The sequence below is a fragment of the Vigna umbellata genome, chromosome 1 (assembly GCF_029865625.1).
Source record: "Vigna umbellata cultivar VRB3 chromosome 1, Vumbellata_1.0, whole genome shotgun sequence".
Classification (NCBI taxonomy): domain Eukaryota; kingdom Viridiplantae; phylum Streptophyta; class Magnoliopsida; order Fabales; family Fabaceae; genus Vigna; species Vigna umbellata.
The window spans coordinates 61,024,053-61,043,696 of NC_142165.1; the positions used below are offsets into that span (position 1 = coordinate 61,024,053).

Here is a 19,644-nt window from a genome sequence, read left to right on the forward strand (position 1 = left end):
TCACGAGATTAAGCAAGGTTTGCTTTCTTCCTTTTCTTGTGTCCACCGTAAATGTTACTGAACTTCCATAAAGTTCCATTAAAGCCAAGATAAATGACCACTTATACACATCTTTTGATTCTAATCTAATAAAAAATGGTGAGGAATTCATGATATAAAAGGACAATATTTAAGTTCTAGAGAACTCTATAATACATTAGTTTTTAAGTACACTATAACTTTACATCATATCTTAATTAATCCCAAGGATATCAGAGTAGAAATAAACACAATCATAGTCTTCTTGTCTCTTACAACTCACAATAAACAATGAATCCTTCCAAACCCAACAACACAAGCATTGACATTGAACCATCGAACAGAAGAGTGTCTTTTGCTGAAAACAACCCAGATGAAGAACTGTCATCCCACCAGCACCAATCCTTAAATAACACTGTTCCCTTGCTCCTACAGCCATCATATGCGAGATCAAAGTCCATAATCTTCGATGAACTGCGGAACTTTCGCATCAGCCTCAAGTGGTGTGCCCTTGACCACTCTTCATGCGTTGGAAAACTCATATCCTATGTCACTTTCATCTTCTTCACCATCCTTGTCCCTCTTCTCACGTCTATCTTCGTTGAAATCCCTTCCTCCGCACCAGAAGATGACCCCTTCTCCTTCAACAAGCTTGTTCAACTGCCCGAATCTGCCCTCGCCATTATTTCCTTCCTTACAATCTCCAGTTTCTTCAGAAGGTACCAAAACAAATACCTCATCGTGCCAGTATATGTGTTTGCATAAATAGCTTTATACATTGAGTGTTCGTTTTGTTTTTGATTTTTCCTTATATTTCTTTCTTTCTCATCAACGTCCAGTTCTTTTCGTCTACTTTGTCACAATATCTAATTTTTCCAATATATTGTAAAGCATGCAATACACGGCTATTTAACAATTTCTTAAAAGGTATACTATTATGATTCCAATATAGGTAGACTGTTAAACCTCACGAACTAGAATTCTGTCTATTAACATTTTGAAAGATTTTCAAATCTAATTTAATTGATTATATGTAAGAAAACAAAAGTTCAAATGCATCTTGCAATTACGCTACATATAAAACACTTTAAATCAAGGTTTTTATGTTTTGACATTGGGATTCAAATGCCCCTTTTGAAAAGCTTATTCTTAATTTATTGAGGTTGTAAAAGGAAAGTTGATAAGAGAACGAAAACCCTGAAAACAGAAGAATTAGTTAGAAATAATATATTTTGTAGTTATATGTTGTGTTAGATGTTGTCTTATAGACTCGGATTATTTTAGAAAATACTAACCATAACTTATGTTGAATGTTTAAGATTTTTATCTATGTAAAATTTTCTTAATTTTTTTTCTTCTTAAACTTTTCTATAATATTCTAAAATTTGTAGTATATTATATTACTTTTATCTTAGGATTTTATATATGCTTCTAGAATTTGCATTACACTTTAATACTCATCATTGATGCAAATTTGGTAACTCCAAGTATAGTGTGCAGTAGATCAAATCTTGGTTTTGATAATGTTTTCGTAAAAATATCTACAATTTGGTCTTCTGTTGAGTAGTACTCAAGTTGAATTTGTTTAGTTATTTCTTCATCTCAAATGAAGTGATATTTAATGGCTATTGTTCTTTGATATGGACTGAATTTTTTTCTATTTCTATTGTCAATTTGTTGTCATAATAAAAACTAGTCGGCATATCTTGTGGTTTACCAAATTCTTTAGGTATTCTTTATAGTCATATTTCTTGCTCGTGGTTTCAGCAACTCCTATATACTCTTCTTCTACTATTGATTGTGACACGGTTGCTTACTTCTTTGATACCTAAGATAAAATACCTAATCCTAATGAGAAAGTCTATCTTGATGTATTGTCCATTGATCTGTCCAATCGCTACCTATGTAGCCAATCATCCTTGAGTTAGTAATGGTTTTGTACCATATATCAAACTCCTTTATGCCTTGTAGATATCTTAAAATTATTTTTTCTACTCCATAATGAATTTGACTTGGCTTTTGAATAAATATTGATAGAAGACTTGTAGCATACAAATGTCTGGTTGTGTGATTTTGAGATACAAAAGACTTCCAATTAAACTCTTGTAGCGTGATGCATCTACTTCTTGTTCTCTATATCTTTTTGTAGCTTCTTGTTTACCACTAGTGGAGTAACAACAAGTTTACAATCATACATTTTGAACTTCTTTAATAAAGCTTCAATATATTTCTTTTGAGAGATAAGTATATCTTATTTTTATTGTTTCACCTTTATACTGAAGAAATAGTTCATCAAGCCCAAGATCGATCATCCTAAATATCTTCATCATGTCTTCTTTAAATTCTTTCATCATCTCTATATTGTTTCCCGTATATAAGATCATCAACATATAAGGAGATAATGAGAAGATACTGACCTTGTGCCTTAATATACAGTGTTAGCCCATTCTTGCTCCTCTTGTATCCTTGAAAGATGAAGTACTAGTCAATTTTGCTATACCATGCTCGAGGAGCTTGTTTCAGGCTGTGTAAGGCTTCTTTTAGTCTTAGTACATTGCCTTCATTGTCTTTGTTGATGAAGCCGTGAAGTTGTTCAACTTAAATCTCTTCTTCGAGCACTACATTTAGAAAGGATAATGTGACATTTAGTTGATAAATGTTCCATCTTTTTTTTTTTTGCTACAAGAGCTATTAAAACTCTAATTGTATATAAGTGAAGACCTAGATCAAATATCATATTGTAGTCTATTCTTGGTTGTTATGAGTAACCTTTAACAACCAATCTTGCCTTGTGCTTTTGTATAGTTCTATAAGGATTGAGCTTTGTTTTTTATACTCATTTCACTCTAATAATGTCTTTTCATATAGGCAGTTTACGAGCTCCCAAGTGTTTTTCTTCTTAATCATTTTAATCACTTCTTCCATAGCCTTGACTCATATTTCTTACTTTGATGTTTCTTCATAACAATTAGGCTCAATCATGGTCATATTGCAAGTTTTGTATATGTCTACCAAAGATCTTACTCGTCTTAGAGTGGATTCACATGACAAATCTTGTTATTGTTGTTGAGGAGATGGATAAAGTGTACCTGAATCTCCTTCCTCTTCTTGAGTTTCTTTTTGAGATTGTTGTACTAGAACTAAAATGTTGCTTTTAATAACTTTTTCTTCTTCCCAATTCCAAGAAGCATTTTCATCAACCTCAACATCTTGACTAATGATGACCTTTTTTGTTTTTGGGTTGTAGACTCAATAGCCTTTTAACTGTGTGAATATCCCAAGAATAATACTCATATAGTCTTGTCTTTAAGTTTGTGCCTCCTTTGACCAGGACATGTATGTAGTAGATAGATTAAAATACTCGTAGGTGTTTAACTTATGGCTTTCTTCCATTACAACCTTCAACATGAGTCTTTTCTTGTACTGTTTTAGTTGGACATCTATTTAGAATGCAAATTGCAGTGTAGATTACTTTAGTCTAAAAGATGTTAGGCATACTTTTCTCTTTTAGCATTGATCTTGTCATCTCGATAATTGTGCAAAATTTTCTCTTCAACACACCATTTTGTTGTGGAGTATATTTGTAAGTTGTCACTCCTTGCCATGATCACTTTTAAGTACTTTTTTATGTTTTCCACTTTGCTTATCGACAACAACCTTGAATTTTTTGGATACTCCTAAGACTTATGACTTTGCCTTTAAGAAATATACACATTTCATTTTAGAGAAGTCATTAATGAAGAAGACAAAATACCTGTGTTGTGATGTGATCTTCATCGGTCCACAAACCACAGTATGGATTAACTCTAATAAGTCTTTTGTTCTACATGCATTTCCTGATGAGAATGGTAATCAGTGTTTTTTTTCCGAGGAGGCATCATTTGCATGATACATTATTCTCCTTCAATTATGAAAGATCTTTCATCATGTTTTTATGATATAAAAGCTTTAAGGCATGTGTATTGAAGTGGCCAAATCTCATATATGAATATTAGTTCTACCTTCATGACAATATTAGTTCCAAGTTTGAGGTTTATTGGAAAGCTTCTATTTCTCTTCTCCATTTTTACTTGGCCAATTTCTATCATTTTACCATCATAAATTTTGTATGTATCTTTTTTAAAATAAAGAGAATATCCATCATTTGGCCAATACTTAAAAGATTCTCTTTAAGATTGGGAACTAGTAAAATGTCCTTAATGAATTTCGTACCTTTCTTTATCTCCACCATGACAGTTCCTTTGCCTTGAGACTCCATTGTGGTTTCATTTCCCAACCAAATTTTGACACTGATAGATTTATCAAAGTTTGTGAAGATGCTTTGATCTTTCGCCATGCGATTGCTACATCCACTATCCAAGTACCAACTTCCTTCTCCGGTAGCAGATTCTTGATTGACATAGAATAAGTGTTTCTACTAATTATGTTTCCACAAAGTTTGCTTGTTACTTATTTTTATTACGACAATAATTCTCTACGTGACCAAATTTCTTGTAGTACTGACATTGAGGTTTTTCATGATGTCAACCATCTTTTTCCAAGTGACTTGTCTTTTTATAGATGGCACATGAATGACATTTTTCTTGACGAGTCATAGGGAAACTTCTATAATTTTTTTTTATTTCTAGAAATTTCTCCTCCACTTTTATTTTCTTCATATTCTTTATTTTGAGATTATAATTTAAGTTTTGATTGAAAGACGTTTTCAACCGAGTATTCTTCACACCTTTTCAATCTATACTCATTGTGTTACTTGACAATGTAGTTAAATCTTTTGTTTGTTCAGTCGCGATTGTGATTTCACCATATTTTTTGAAAACAAAAATTAAAATTTTCTCAACTAATTTTTGATTAAGAATAATTTTTTCATAGGCTTTTATTTAACTAACTATTTCTTTTATTCTAAAATAGTAGTATTTAGTGGTCTCGTTATTTTTATTAATTCATATTCTTGTTTTAGAAAATGAAGTTTAATACTTAATCACTTTTTTGAAACTCCTATTGTGAAATTTAATCATACATCAAGCTCTGCCCAAAGGCTAGATGTGTGCATCTAGTTGTGATAAGAAAAATTTGACATGTACACCATTTGATTACTCTTAATGATATTGGTATGGTTCTAACACAATTGAGTTGTGTTATATGATTAGAGTGATCATTGTGATGTAGGTATGGGCTTAGGCAGCTTCTGTTCCTAGACGCTTTGCAAGAAGACACAAACTATGTTCGACGCGGGTACACACGGGAGCTTGAGAAGGCTTTCAGATACTTGACATACATAATCCTACCTTCCTTCTTGGTGGAGCTTGTCCACAAGATTATATTCTTTTCAGCAGTTAAGATCTCAGGCCCAGACATAAGACCTGGGTTTCCTCTGAACTCAATAGTGTTTGTGTTGGTGCTGGTGTGTTGGGTTTACAGAACTGGGGTGTTCCTGTTGGTATGCGTGCTCTTCAGACTCACATGTGAGCTTCAAAAGCTTAGGTTTGAAGGTGTACACAAGCTGTTTGAAGGGTGTGGGTCAGAGGCAGGGGTCATATTCAAAGAGCATGTCAGGATCAGGAGGCAGTTGTGGGTTACAAGTCACAGGTATAGATTCTTCATAATTGGATGTGTCGTTACCATCACTGTTAGTCAGCTCGGTGCTCTGCTTCTTGTTTTGGCTTCCAACTCTCACAAGACCTTCTTCAATTCTGGTGACCTTGTGGTAAGAAGATTCTCATATAATTTTTACAAATTTTAATTCATTAATTCTATACAGAATAAATTTTAATTCATAATTTTCTTTTTATGCAGATTTGTTCAGCAGTGCAACTGAGTGGCTTCTTCATGTGCATTTTGGGAGCAGCGAGAATCACACACAGAGCACAAGGAATAGTCGCAATTGCCACAAGATGGCACATGCTGGTCACCACTGCATCTGCTGAATCAGAGCATTGCAAATCTCAGGTGTCTGAGGGCCTCGCTAGTGACACTGATTCTGATGATTCCTCCAACATACACGTATCAGTCATCCCACCACAACTTTCGTCTTTCCAAACCCGACAAACCTTAAGTGAGTTTAAATTCAAATTAGACTTCAAAATTATAAACCATATCAATTCAGTTTTTACTTTTCCTTTTCAAATCCAATTCAAAATCGGGCTTAGACTAATTACTTCTTCATCATGTTCTACTTTTACAGTAACATATTTACAGCATAATCACGGGGGGAATAACGGTATATGGGTATTCACTTGATCGAGGATTGCTTCATACTCTATTTGCCTTCGAGTTTTCCCTAGTGCTATGGATTCTTAGTAAGGTGGTTGTCCTGTCCAAATAACCAAGTATTCAAGTCCGAAAAATCGCTTTGCATGGAGCAACCAACATTATAAGGATATCTCTTCTACTTGCTTCCATTTTTTTTTTTTTTGTAATTATTAATTTTCAAATTACTTCAATTGCACTATAGTATCTGTTATTACAAAAATCGGATGAACACCACTATAGTATCTTATCTCCGACGTCTCTCATGAAGCCTACTAGCATCCTTAGCTTTTGTTGGTCGAACAATGGTCGTTTTTGTTTTTGATGTTCGAGTAGGGATGACCTTTTTGTGTATTCAACCGAGCAGGAACCATCAAGGTGTTATTAACACTGATCCTGCACTCCAGGCATAAAGCCAATAGAGAATTCCACCTCTCTAGGTTGTAGTCCAAGCGCCTCTTATGGAAACAAATCCACAAACTTGTCCACCATTGGATCCACAAACTTATGGGAATTGTGTGATATATGATTCTGGTTATGCTACTTCTTATACCTTCTCTATGCTATACGCCTTTGGCTGATAGAACAAAATACTAATCCATTAAAGTCAACAACTGAGATTTCACAACAAAATCAATATGGTGGAACATTTTTAAAAAATTACATTAATGTGAATTGCATATCTCAATTGACATCAATTTGTATGAAATAAACTAATGTGTTGAAATGACATAATTTTCAAAAATGAATAAGGCAACTATAGTTAGAAAAAATATAGTGAAGGCTTCTTATTTAATTGGCATGGTGAGCCAGAATTCCCTAGCTACGCAGCCATGATTTTCTGACGCTTGTGCGATTCTTGAGCAATGATTTCCCTATGTGCATCCAATGCTGTTTTCTTAACCGCACTTTCAACCAACTCCTTCTTCTCTTCCGTAATGTTGTTGATCACTTTGGGAAGATGTAGTTTTTCAAGTTCATGCAGCACATTGTTGATGTCAAATACAAGGCGTTGAGCAAGGGTACGTGAAAACTCAGCCCTGATCACCACGCGGAGCACATTGATGTGCTGAGCAGCAGGTGGCATTGGATAAGCTGGCACGATCCAACCGTGTCGCCGCAGCATCTCTGATATCTTGTACTCATCGTACTGACTTCTGTCTTTCAGAGAAAATGCCACCACTGGAACACCGTCGTCTTTTGAGAGTATGTTAAAGCGTCCACTCTTCTCTAAATGTTCCTTCACCACCATTGCGTTTTCTCTGCAATTCTCCATTATGCTCCGATAACCCTATAGTTAATTCAACAACAGAGGTAAGCGTATATATTCAAGTTCATCAAACGTTTCTAAGAGAAAATGGTTCATCCACTATTCTCTCGACGATGTTTTTACTTTATTGTTAAATGTAATCATTCATTAGAGATATATGATTAATTTTTATGTAATAATTAGAGTATTAATAAATCCAACTACACAAGTTCACCTCTTGGCCAAGTCGAATTAGTTGATAATATTGAGCAATGATCTGACTAGAACCTGCAAGTGAAGATGACAAAGTAAGCATATGGTATGATTATATATGCAATGAAGGTGAAGAAGGAATAGACATAGACTGTAAAGAAGGACCTTTGGAGAAATTGAGGGTGAAGGTTGGTTGGTCAGCTCCAAGGTAATTGATATGGAACACAAGGTCTTCTGGTAAGTCATCCTTTGTCCTCCAAATAACCCAACCAATACCAGCATAAACAAGCCCATATTTGTGTCCACTCACGTTTATGCTCTTCACCAATGGCAGCCTGAAATCCCACTCCAGCTCTGGATATAGGAATGGAGCAATGAAACCACCACTTGCAGCATCCACATGAATAGGAGTTTCCCATCTGTCATCTCACAACCTTACCAATTTAGTAACACTTTAATTCATGACTACAGCTAATCAATTGAATAATATTACTCACCCAGTTTGCTTATTCTTTTGTAGCAGCAAGTCATTCAAGAGCTTCACGTCTTCAAACTCTCCGTTGTATGTTGAACCCAATATTGCAGCCACACAAATAGTGTTTTCGTCAACCAGCTCGACTGCTTTGGCAGGATCCATAACGTAGTATCCTTCTCTCACCTCCACTTCCCTCAACTCCACCTCAAAATACCTGGCAAATTTCTCCCAACATACTTGTACATTGGAGCCAGTGACCAAATTAGGCTTATCATAAGGTTTGCCTTCTGCCTTACGTTTGTTCTGCCACTTCTTCTTGAATGCAAGTCCTGCCAGCATTATTGCTTCTGATGACCCAACAGTTCCTGCTCCAATACCATTCTCATCTTCTCCGATTTCAGCATGGAACAAACGTGCTATCATATTCACACACCGGTTCTGTTTTCAACACCACAGAAAGAAAGAAAATTTAGTGAGGGGTCAAAAGCCAAACAAATATATTCCATAGTCTAAAGTATAAAGATCGGAAAGGAAACTTAGATGGTTGTATAGCTGTAAAAGAAGAGAAAATACATGAAGGTCAGTGGTGGCAGGATACTCGTCCATGTCTACATAGTTCTTGTTGATAGATTCCATGATGAGCTTGTTGCACTCCTCCTCCATGGAAGTGGTGACAAAGGAAGCCAAGTTAAGCTTGGGAATAGCATCAAGCTGTAACTCGTCATGTATGTTCTGGTACGCTGCCTCTTTAGGCATGGAGTTCTGAGGCATGGTGAACCTGCATGACCAAAATAATGATATATATTGAGTGCACATAATAGATGAAAAAGCGATGATAAAAAGTGAAAAAGGAAAATAAGCATACCTGGGAAGAGAGTCTCGACCATAACAAGAGGCAAAGTTGGAATGAAGAAAGAGGTCAGATTCAGAAGAAGGTTTTGGAAAAACCATGGTGAGGTGTGTGGTATAATATGTTATGTTGGTGTTGTGAGAGACAGAAAAGAGAGAAAGTTATGTTTAGTTTAGATGTTGGATGAAGAGGTTGAAGAGACAAGCAGTGGTATATATACTTAGGAAATTAATGGTAGATAGGTGAGAACTTAGAAAGGGAGAATCGTTCCTTGGCTTCACAGTTTTCTTTCTCAAGACTTTCAAACTGCAGTCTAGAAAAGGTGTAGACTAACTTTATTCTATAGATCTTAATTTTAATATTTTTTTTCTTTTGAATGTTAATTTGGAAGACCAGGTTGACGCGTTTTGTACTTTAAATTAGAAGGCAAAAATCATTTTTAATTATATCATTTTTTTTTCTATTTTCTGGACGTGTTTTCCTCATATATAAGGCTAAAATATTTACTGAATATTTTAACTGACCCAAGATTTAACTAGCTAAAAAATATATCAGATTTCAAATTTACTTTGAGAGTGAGTTAAAATTCTACCTCTAATATAATCCTAGTCGTGTTTGAGATTTTCAATTTTTATAACATAAATAAATGCACGTGACATAAATTTTGTAGCTATGTAGATGTTAGGAAAGACCAAATTGGTTGAATTTTTATTATTAGATTACTTTAATAACGTGAGTTGAAAATTTACATTTAAAATGGGTTTAATCTAATTCTTTCTTTTAAGAGCATTGAAAATTTACTTACGAAAAAAGTTAGGTTAGGTTGACCTAATTTAATAAAAAAAAAGGTGACCTAATTTTAAAAAAAATTATTGTAATTCATCTAAATATATTTATGATTGTAGATTCATTGGTAATACTTTTTATTTTTATTTTAACATGGTATATAATTGATATTTCAAATATTAGGATGAACTACAGTTAATAGTTATTATGTGATCGGATGATTTTTTTATATATATTTATTTAATCAGTCATCTCATTAATGAAAACCTATGATATTAACGCAAAAATAAACAAACAAACTATATAAATAACTAGGGGACGCAAATTTAACTAAGAAAAACAACACTATTTATATAGTATTAATTAATTCTTTAAAATAATCTCCTAATCAGTTAACAAACAATTTATTACTTTGAAAATATTAATAAACTATAAAGATTAAAAAATATATAAAAATTTTATTAGAATCAAAATATTATATATATAAAGTTACAAATTCATTAGAGACTAAAAAAAACGTGTATGGCTCATAAAGAGACCAAATTAAAATTATTATCGAGTATTGAAACGGAAAGGAAATTATTGAAAATATAAATAAAATGTGGAAATTTATTAAGAATAAAAAAGCCAAGTCTTTTACATTTTTTCATACAATGAAATTAATCTATGTGTTTGATTTTTTATATTATTGTATTTGTTTTGGAATAAGATATGAAACTTGATTTAAATTTATAAAGAAAATATTTGATTATCTTATAAAAACTTACGGAAGCAATGACTTAAATTGATTCTAAATCATGCAAACATGGCCTATGGTCTTGGGAAAAAAGGCAAACACAGAAACAACATATGCCCATGGATTTAATGCACCACCAATAAATAAAGCGTCATTTGAATATTTTTTTTAACATGTATTTTACTTTTAAACCGTATTTAAATAAATTTTGATTTAATCAAATAATAACGAGAATTTTTCATTTGCAGGATGAGGTGAAGAAGAAGTTTTTCTTCCCAGCTCATGGTTTTGTCGCAAACGAGCAGCAACATGTTCAGAAACCTCAGTCAACCATTAATTAATATGTAATTAATTATCATGCCATATTTATAACATCCAAATTATAGAAAAAAATAAATAAAATGGAATAAAATAGAAAGATTATAAATTAAAACAGAGGTTGTTTAGTTTGCCACCATCAGTTTATTTAATCCAACAACCAAAAAAAATATGAGATTTCAATAATCAAAATGTCAAATTCATTTAATAAAGGTTTAACAAAAATGTAATTTAATTTTTCATTTCTTTTTTTAGTCTTAATTTAGTTTTGATATGTGAAAATTGATATAATTTGGTCTAGATTTGTATGAAATTGATTCGATTTGATTCTTTCTATTACATTTTTTAAAACTAATTAATGATTTTTCATGAAGATATATAGATATTAAGATCGTGCTAATTATATCAACAAAATAAAATCATTCTTATTAATTACTTTAATTTTGATAAAAAAATTATTTATTTGTTTTAAGAAATTTAATAAAAATAACCAAATTATATCAATTTTTCAAAAATCAAGATTAAATTATATCAATTTCACAAATAGAAATCAAATTAAAACTAAAAAAAAAAGCTGAAAGATTATAATGATACTTTTGAACAAAAACATATACCAAATAACTAATTAAATCTTTAATAACTTATGATAAAAATGAATTTAAAACATGGGTTTACTGGTTTATCTTTGAATGACGAATGTGTTATTTTTTTCCCCCTGTTATGTTAATTACACAATTCCTTTTCACTCTTATTATATGTCCGTGGTTCAAAAACACCAACAAGAACTTGGTTACGTTTCTGCCCTGAAAAAAGGAACAAGAGCATGAGAAAAGCAAAACAGCAACCAGAACAAGAGAAAAATAAAAAGTCTTTGAAAAAAGTCAAAAATCAGAAAGAAACTTGCATCAAAGTCAAAACATTGAACTATTAGAGAACTAAGAAGCAACATTCTCTAAAATTTTCAGATCATAATCAAGTGAGCTAAGTCTATATCCTGATATACATTATTATTATTACTATTAATGTTAATATTAATATTAATGTTGATGTTAATGTTAATATTTATGTAAATGTTAATATTAATAATTAAATTGATATTAAATAATTGATTTAATTAAATTTTAACTATTTTCTGAATACGTATTTTTGGTTGAATCTTAATTAAAATAATTTTTCTTTTATTTACATATTTTACTATTTAAATTTATCGTTAATGAGATGGTTAATTAGCGCTATTATTTTTATTTTTTTATCTTTATAATATTTTTTCATCATTTAGTTTAAAACAATTTGAAAAAAAGTTTCAATATGAAATTATAAATTACTGATCATGTTTTCTAATTTTTTTTTCTCTAAAATGTATTTACATTAAATAAATAATTACATTAAAGAAAATAATATTATATATGTACATTGCATCACTAAGATAGATTGTGCAAATGCAAACGGACACCATCTAGACTTTCGCTTAAGTAAGATTATCCTTAATTAAATAATACAAAGTATTAATAAAGTAATTAAGAATAACAAACCTTATAAATATCCAAATAAAAATTCATTAAAATAATATAAATATTATATTTGATTAACACTCACTAAGTTAAGTTAAATTATTTCCTTTCAGTGTTTTGTTAATGTTGTTACAAAATCGAATATACTTTGCAAAGATTTTAACTTCAAACATTTCAAGCTTTAAGTGTAGGAGTTTTTGTCTTCTCAATAGTACTCGTCTTCTCTAATACAAATAAGGATAGGGTTGTGTCTACAAAAGATATTTTAACGCTCAAGTTAACCAAGTGCGTCAAGAGGTAATCATTGTTGTAATTAATTATGAGACATAATTAATTTACTTCATATATTATGTTATTTATATCATGTTTATGGCCTTCTTACTTGGGCGAGCCTGACTCATGCTAATGACCTTGATTAGTCTTTAGTTAATAAAGATGTATAATTATACCTTAATCATAACCTTAAATCAACTTAGTGAACATCCTACAAATACTGTTTTCAGTTTAACTTCATGTATGCGACCAAACTGTCTTAATGTTGGATCATAACATGAGGGTCAAATACACCTTGACATAGATAATCACAACGTACTCAAACATATAAGCAATGCTTTCTGATTAGTTGATATGTAGCCAATCAAACTTTTCTCTAATATTATAAGAACTAAGTATAGCATATATCCTTAGACATATATCATATAGTTAATAACATTTAATCGCGCACCTTTTAAACAATTATAATCTTAAAATTTTATGCAATGTTTACAATATTAAGAAATTAAAATCCCTTATACTTAAAGTCAAAAGTTGTAAATAAGAATACAAAACTTAAAAGTGAGACCTCTCATTTCTCAATGAAACATATTCATTCTTCTTTCCTTTTTTTTTCTTTTTTTTTTTGAATGCATATTTTGACAAATTAGTAAAAGTTTAATCTTTTTACCTCTTGAATTTCATTCAAACAAGTCTGAAAAAAATAATGTTAATATGTTGCTTTCAATATGCTATCATTTATCAATATTTAAAAACCGTTTAATATAATGATTTGAAATGTTTATTATAAATCTAGCATACAACTTAAATATTCAAATATGTTTATATTATGAATTTTAATCAGCATAAAATTTATATGAGAAAGTTCTTATTAATTATAAATTTATTTTATAAAATTAAAAAAGGATTACTCAAATATGAAATGTTTATTTTTGTTTTTAGTTTGATCTCTGGTTCCAGGCTTTTGCACCAAACTAGACATATTTGCCTAGAATATTACGTAAATGGGCAAATTTTGACCAAATATGAAGTCGTGGGGGCCAAAACGACTTCAAATGAAGAAGTCGTGGCCCCCTGCACGACTTCACACTGTGCATTTGACCAGTGGTGAAGTCGTGCACCCCAAAAACGACTTCTGGGTCCTGTAATCGATTACAATATACTGGTAATCGATTACAGAGTGTTGAAATCATGATCCCCTGCACGACTTCATTGCAGTAGGTAAAAATGCTACTGGTAATCGATTACGACACTTTTGTAATCGATTACCAGTGTTTTTATTGTGCAAGAACCACCCTGGTAAGCGATTACAAGCTTGTTATAATCGATTACCAGTGTGTTTTGGTTGGTTTAAGAAAATTTCTATTGTGTTGTAACTGATATTTTGAAGTTAATTATGTGTAATGATATGAATTTTTGTAAGCACACATTGTTGTTGATTACATTGTGATGTATTGTTATGTATAGGAAGAGTAATTGATTTCATGTAAATCATAAGACAAAATCATAAATGAAATTTGTAGTATTTTATTGAATTAAAAATGCATTACAAAAGGAAGAAGCTTAAATTAAAAGAAAAGGACACTACACATTGAAAGGCATCTAGGAAGATGATCCACCATGTGGACCAAAATGACGACGCAGATAGTCAATGTCGTGCTCCACATGCTCAACTCGAGCATCAATAGTATCAAAGCGGTCACCCATGTTCAGCTCCAATTGTTCAAATCTTGCATTCATGATTTCATTGAGTGTATTGAAGTTGTCCCCAACAAATGTTCGGAGATCGTTTATTCCCCTCATGACGTCATCAAATGAACTAGTTTGTTGTTGAAGAAGTGGTGGTGGTGGTTGTAGTTGAGGAGGTGGTTGATTTTGACGTTGAGGTGGAGGAGGAGAATTTCTGTGAACCCATCTGTTGTCAGCGTTTCTGGTCAATCCAAATGACTGTATCACTCCTCCTGATATTGTGGTATGCCTACTATGGGGGACAGATATTTCATCCTCCAATGGAACTTCAAAATGTTCTAGGATCCGGGTGACCAAAGTTGGATATGGTAAAGGAGCACCTGGCCTCAAAGCCTTCTTCATCCTATGTCGGATGAGATGGGTCCAGTTTATCTGCTTTGCCGTCATTATTATCCACATTATCAGAAGATCTTCCTCGGTTACCTGTGCAAAGTTAGAAACACGTGGAAACAAAACACGACATATAACATAATGTAATACTCTAGCCTCAGCTGTCATATTGCCGGCTAGAATTCTATTTGTAGGAGGATTGTGTGGCAAACAAATTAATTGTCTGGCTACGTCTATATTGTATTCATCGGCCCAATCCTCAAATAATTTAACCTCAAAGTTCAACCCAACAGAGGGAAGATTGGCTATGAAAGCAAAAATGCTGGGTTTGATAATCATTTTCACATTGTTGACCTCAGTTTTCATTGTTACATTATCAGAAAATTTAAGGTTACTATAAAAGACACGTACCAAATCAGGATAATAACGCGCAACATCGCAGACAAAATCATCCAATCCCATATTTTTGAGCATGCCAAAAAATTCAAAACTGTGACTTTCGAAATATTGGTCATCTAGGTGTTTTGGCTCAATGATTTGACGGTCTTTATATAGCGAGAAATACCTTTCAGCTAGTGCAAGAGTGGAAAATTGAAGATTTTGGTGTGGACAGTCGGTGACGGTGGTGGTGAGGGTGAGGGTGAGCTTTCTGGGGGTGAAGGTTGATGGCGGCGACGTCCCCCAGATGCAATCAAACATTATCACATAACCAACGGTTACAAATACACCGCCGTTGAATCGAAGCCCAACATTTATGTTATTCGTTGTGTGGAATATCATAACGGTTGTCAATGGCGTTTGAGGGCAGCTTATAGCAAAGTCCGTAAATATTGGGAAATCAAGAATATCGACGGACAACATTCGTGTTTCTCAACCATACTATCTCAAGATCATACAAATCTTGATAGTACTCACATTGCCCGCGATCATATCAAATTCAGTCCGAACAAACCCATCCATTCCAATCAAGAGTTTGATTGCAGATATTAAAGCTCGATTCGGATATTCTGTCATACAGAAAATCTTGGATCGCTAAACAAAAGGCTCTTGCTTTGGAGTTTGGAGACTGGGAAGACTCTTATAACCACATGCCGAGCTGGTTGCATGCCGTCAAGGATGCAAACCCAGGTACAATTTTACAATGCACTGGTTCTCCAGTACAGAATGATGGACAAACCGACAATAATTGCTATATTATGAAAAGAGTTTTCTGGTCTTTCGGTCCTTGCATACAAGGATTCAAATACTGTAAACTCATTCTCCAAGTTGATGGTACATTTCTAACGGGTAAATATCATGAAACTTTGCTCACTGCCATAGCTCAAGCTGGCAATATAAATCTTTTCTTCCCATTGGCCTTTGCCATTGTAGAAGGTGAGACAAAGGAGGCCTTGATATGGTTCTTTCAACTACTTCGAGAACATGTTTGCCCTCAACAAAATATTTGCATCATCACTGACAGAGGAAAGGGTATCCTATTGGCCTTAAGATCGGAAGAAGTTGGTTGGGAACAAGATGGTTTGAACTCTGTTTATTGCATACGTCATCTAGCATTCAACTTCAACAACAAATTCAAAAATCATGACCTCAAAAAACAATTCATCAATTTAGGTACTACTACAAACATTTTTAATGCATTTTTACTTTTATAATTTTGTAACATTATTCTAAAATTTATTTATTCATTATGTCATTACAGCTTACGAGGTCAAGCAACCAACTGTCACGACAAAACTTATTGTACTAAGAAACCAATACCCACAACAAGTTGATTGGATAGATAAAATCCCATTAAAAAAATGGTCTCAGGCTTTTGATGGAGGGAGAAGATATGGACATATGACCACTAATCTTGCTGAGTGCAACAACTCCATTTTAAAGGGAGCACGTTCATTACCAATATATGCTCTCATCAAAACAACATTTGAGAAGACACAATCATGGTTTGTTGAATGAGGATTAAAGGCGAACTATATGCTACAAGCAGGCTACCAATTTCCTGAACAAATCGTCGACATCATTAGGAAAAATCAGCAACAATCTGCATTTTGTCATGTTCATCGCTACAACCGTGAAAATTCTGAATTTGATGTTCAGGAAATTTCAACACCTCACCACTACCGCCCTGTTCCATTTTCCTATAAGGTCAGCCTAAATGAATGGTGGTGTGATTGTGGTCACTTCCAGGCTACTCGTCTCCCATGTCATCATGTCATTATTGTTTGTACATTTTCGCATATCCCAATAATCCAAGTAATCGATCCAGTGTACAGTCTTAACAACATTTTCAAGGCATATGAAGTACAATTTCACCCAATCCAAAATCAAGATTATTGGTCTGCGTATACAGGTCCAAACTTTATACCAGATCCTAAAATGCGACACAAGACATCCGGAAGACCATCTACAAATAGGATTCATAATGAAATGGATCAATCCAATCCAGATAAGCCAAAAAAATGCTCTTACTGCCGCAACGAAGGTCATCATAGGGGAAATTGTCCGTTTCGTCATTAGTTATTTCTTAATCTTACCCAATTGTAATCAAATCGATTATTAATATATTACTATTAATATTTCTTATTAATATTTTTTTTCTTTTTTCTTCAAATTTGTTCATTAAATAATAACAGCAATTTCTTTTTTCATATAACACAAGCAATACATAAAAAATGTAAACTGCAAAATCATTTTCAAAAACCAACCAAAACACACTGGTAATCGATTACAAGAAGCTTGTAATCGCTTACCAGAGTGGTTCTTGCACACTTAAAACACTGGTAATCGATTACAGAAGTGTCGTAATCGATTACCAATAGCATTTTTGCCTACTGCAATGAAGTCGTGTAGGGGGGTCACGATTTCAACACTTTGTAATCGATTACCAGTATATTGTAATCGATTACAGGAAGTATATTGTAATCGATTACAGGACCCAGAAGTCGTTTTTGGGGTGCACGACTTTACCACTGGTCAAATGCACAGTGTGAAATCGTGCAGGGAGCACGACTTTTTTATTTGAAATCGTTTTGACCCCACGACTTCTCATTTTCGTATTTTGAATTGAATTTGCCTATTCTCGTAATATATGATGTATTTTTTCCTATTTTAATAACAAAGCCCTGTTCCATCAAAGGAAACCCACCCGCAAGTCATTGAAGGGTGCTAGAGTACAGGTCAATGAAAGTGGCTGCAAAGAATAATACATATATTGTTAAATTTGTTTTAAACATTAAATTTGTATATATTATTTGATACATTCCAGCTTAAATCAGTATGGAACATTATTTAATATATAAATATTTAAGGTTAACAAATTAAAATATTTATATTTATTTATTTTAAAATTTAAAATTAAAATATATCAAAATTTATAGAAATAGAAATTTTAATTTTACGTTTAAATTTAAATATTAGAAAGATATTTAACCTATGTAGACTAAGCCCCCATATGAATTTGGCACTGAACATATATTTGTTAACAAGATTAAAGTCCATCTTCAAATTTTAGCCAAATTATTTTTTGTGAAATTGACTCTATTTATTTTATGCACATAGTAAATCAATATAGTTGGATACTCTCAATTATCAGAAAATATTAATATTTATTTACGCCCTACCTTGAAAGTAAAATATACTTTAAAGTCATTTACTTTTACGACTATATTAGTTTAAGATATGTTATTTTTCTGACTTCGACTTTATTAAAATCGGATTATTGACTTCAACTTTTAGATTGTATAAAATAATAAGTTTTCTCTATTACGGATTAAAGGGCATAAGTGACCTAAAAATTATGTTTGGTCTTCGTTAAATACGTATATAGTATTATAATCTTAAGTCTATTAAGTTATTATTTTTAAAGTTCATCACATATTTGAGATATTCATGTTAAAATTTAATGTTGTCCTTATGATTTTAATTTTACTAAGAGTCTTTATTATGTTAAGAAATAAATATATTTATAAATTGTACTTTATTTGTCATTGAATAAATTTTTTTTACATGAGATATGTTGAATTCATAGAGTTGGAGATGTTTTTGCAAGATTAAAAATTTAGTTGGGATAGATTTTACATGATAACATGCACTATTATGCATAAAATTAATTTTAATCCTAAGCTGTTGAAGAAATAATTTGCATAATAATTAAATTAAAATTACAGTAAAGGTGTTTTTGGATTGATTAAAAATGCAAAACCTAAGCCTTTGAAAAAATAGGTTGTGTCGAAAATGTAAAACAAATATGTTATATTATGAATCACTATATAAGATGGATTTGTTAATAATCTTTTACAATAATTATATGGAAGTCACGTTCATAATAATTCTTATATTAAATAATCACTTTGTTTAAATTATTCCTTACTTTTATTTTTAAATAATATGAAATTATCAAATATAACTTGTTAATATTGAGAAGGATTTCATTATTATAATTGATGTTATTTGTAGTTAATTTTAGTTAATATAGATAAATGAGCTTTGTATAAAAAAAAAGTGTGTTAGAATGTGTGACGATTATAAAATTAATTTTGACCATTGAGAATATTATATGTAATGTATTCAAAGCACAATGTGGTTTTGGTAAGTATGTTGGTGTTTAAAGAAAGAAAAGAGGTATGAAATTGAATAATAATTGACCATGAAAAATTCAGCAGAAAAAGGTGAAAAGATCAAGTTCACACGTTTTGACTAATTTGGTTTCATTAACATCGACAAGTTATATATGATTTATGCATCAAGCAAGAACATTGAACTACGCGTTCTTTCCTTGCACCTCAACACAACTTCAACGGAAACATTCTTCAGTTTTCCACTGAAAACGTTGTTTTAAGAATGAACAAGGTTATGAAAAGTTTGTTCCACTGTCTGAACATATGGTCA

The 19,644-nt window shown here is 32.0% G+C and overlaps 3 protein-coding genes and 1 pseudogene across 4 annotated transcripts; 3 read left to right on the forward strand and 1 right to left on the reverse strand.

The window, feature by feature from the left end:
• Positions 1-221: 221 nt before the first annotated feature.
• On the forward strand, positions 222-6,812 carry LOC124826987 (uncharacterized). The gene is given in 5 exon segments (XM_047299964.2): positions 222-737; positions 5,188-5,725; positions 5,815-6,073; positions 6,203-6,225; positions 6,227-6,812. Coding segments are annotated over 5 exon segments (1,365 nt in total). The 5' UTR covers positions 222-309; the 3' UTR covers positions 6,344-6,812.
• A 108-nt stretch (positions 6,813-6,920) lies between these two features.
• Positions 6,921-9,469, reverse strand: LOC124826985 (glutamate decarboxylase 1-like). Of its 2 annotated transcripts, XM_047299963.2 has the most exons (6): positions 9,070-9,467; positions 8,778-8,982; positions 8,227-8,642; positions 7,895-8,148; positions 7,752-7,804; positions 6,923-7,558 (listed from the first exon to the last, which is right to left on the reverse strand). In XM_047299963.2, the coding sequence occupies exons 1-6, from the start codon at positions 9,153-9,155 to the stop codon at positions 7,091-7,093; spliced, it is 1,482 nt and encodes a 493-aa protein (XP_047155919.2). In that variant the 5' UTR covers positions 9,156-9,467; the 3' UTR covers positions 6,923-7,090. The 2 variants fall into 2 exon arrangements, with proteins under 2 accessions (XP_087960108.1, XP_047155919.2); XM_088103982.1 differs by having other exon boundaries at positions 6,921-7,558; positions 8,778-9,469.
• Positions 9,470-15,548: 6,079 nt separating this feature from the next.
• On the forward strand, positions 15,549-16,713 carry LOC124826991 (uncharacterized; annotated as a pseudogene).
• An 18-nt stretch (positions 16,714-16,731) lies between these two features.
• LOC124826990 (uncharacterized) lies at positions 16,732-17,274 on the forward strand. The gene has a single exon (XM_047299967.2). The coding sequence runs from the start codon at positions 16,732-16,734 to the stop codon at positions 17,272-17,274; it is 543 nt and encodes a 180-aa protein (XP_047155923.2).
• Positions 17,275-19,644: the final 2,370 nt, after the last annotated feature.

Bases quoted from the DNA above. Each gene is read 5' to 3' on its own strand.
- LOC124826990 (XM_047299967.2), top strand. From the start codon at position 16,732: ATGCTACAAGCAGGCTACCAATTTCCTGAACAAATCGTCGACATCATT.
- LOC124826985 (XM_088103982.1), bottom strand. From the start codon at position 9,155: ATGGTTTTTCCAAAACCTTCTTCTGAATCTGACCTCTTTCTTCATTCC. The intron at 8,643-8,777 runs GTATTTTCTCTT...TGTTGAAAACAG, and splicing joins CTGCCACCACTGACCTTCAT to AACCGGTGTGTGAATATGAT. The intron at 8,149-8,226 runs GTGAGTAATATT...GTGAGATGACAG, and splicing joins CAAAAGAATAAGCAAACTGG to ATGGGAAACTCCTATTCATG.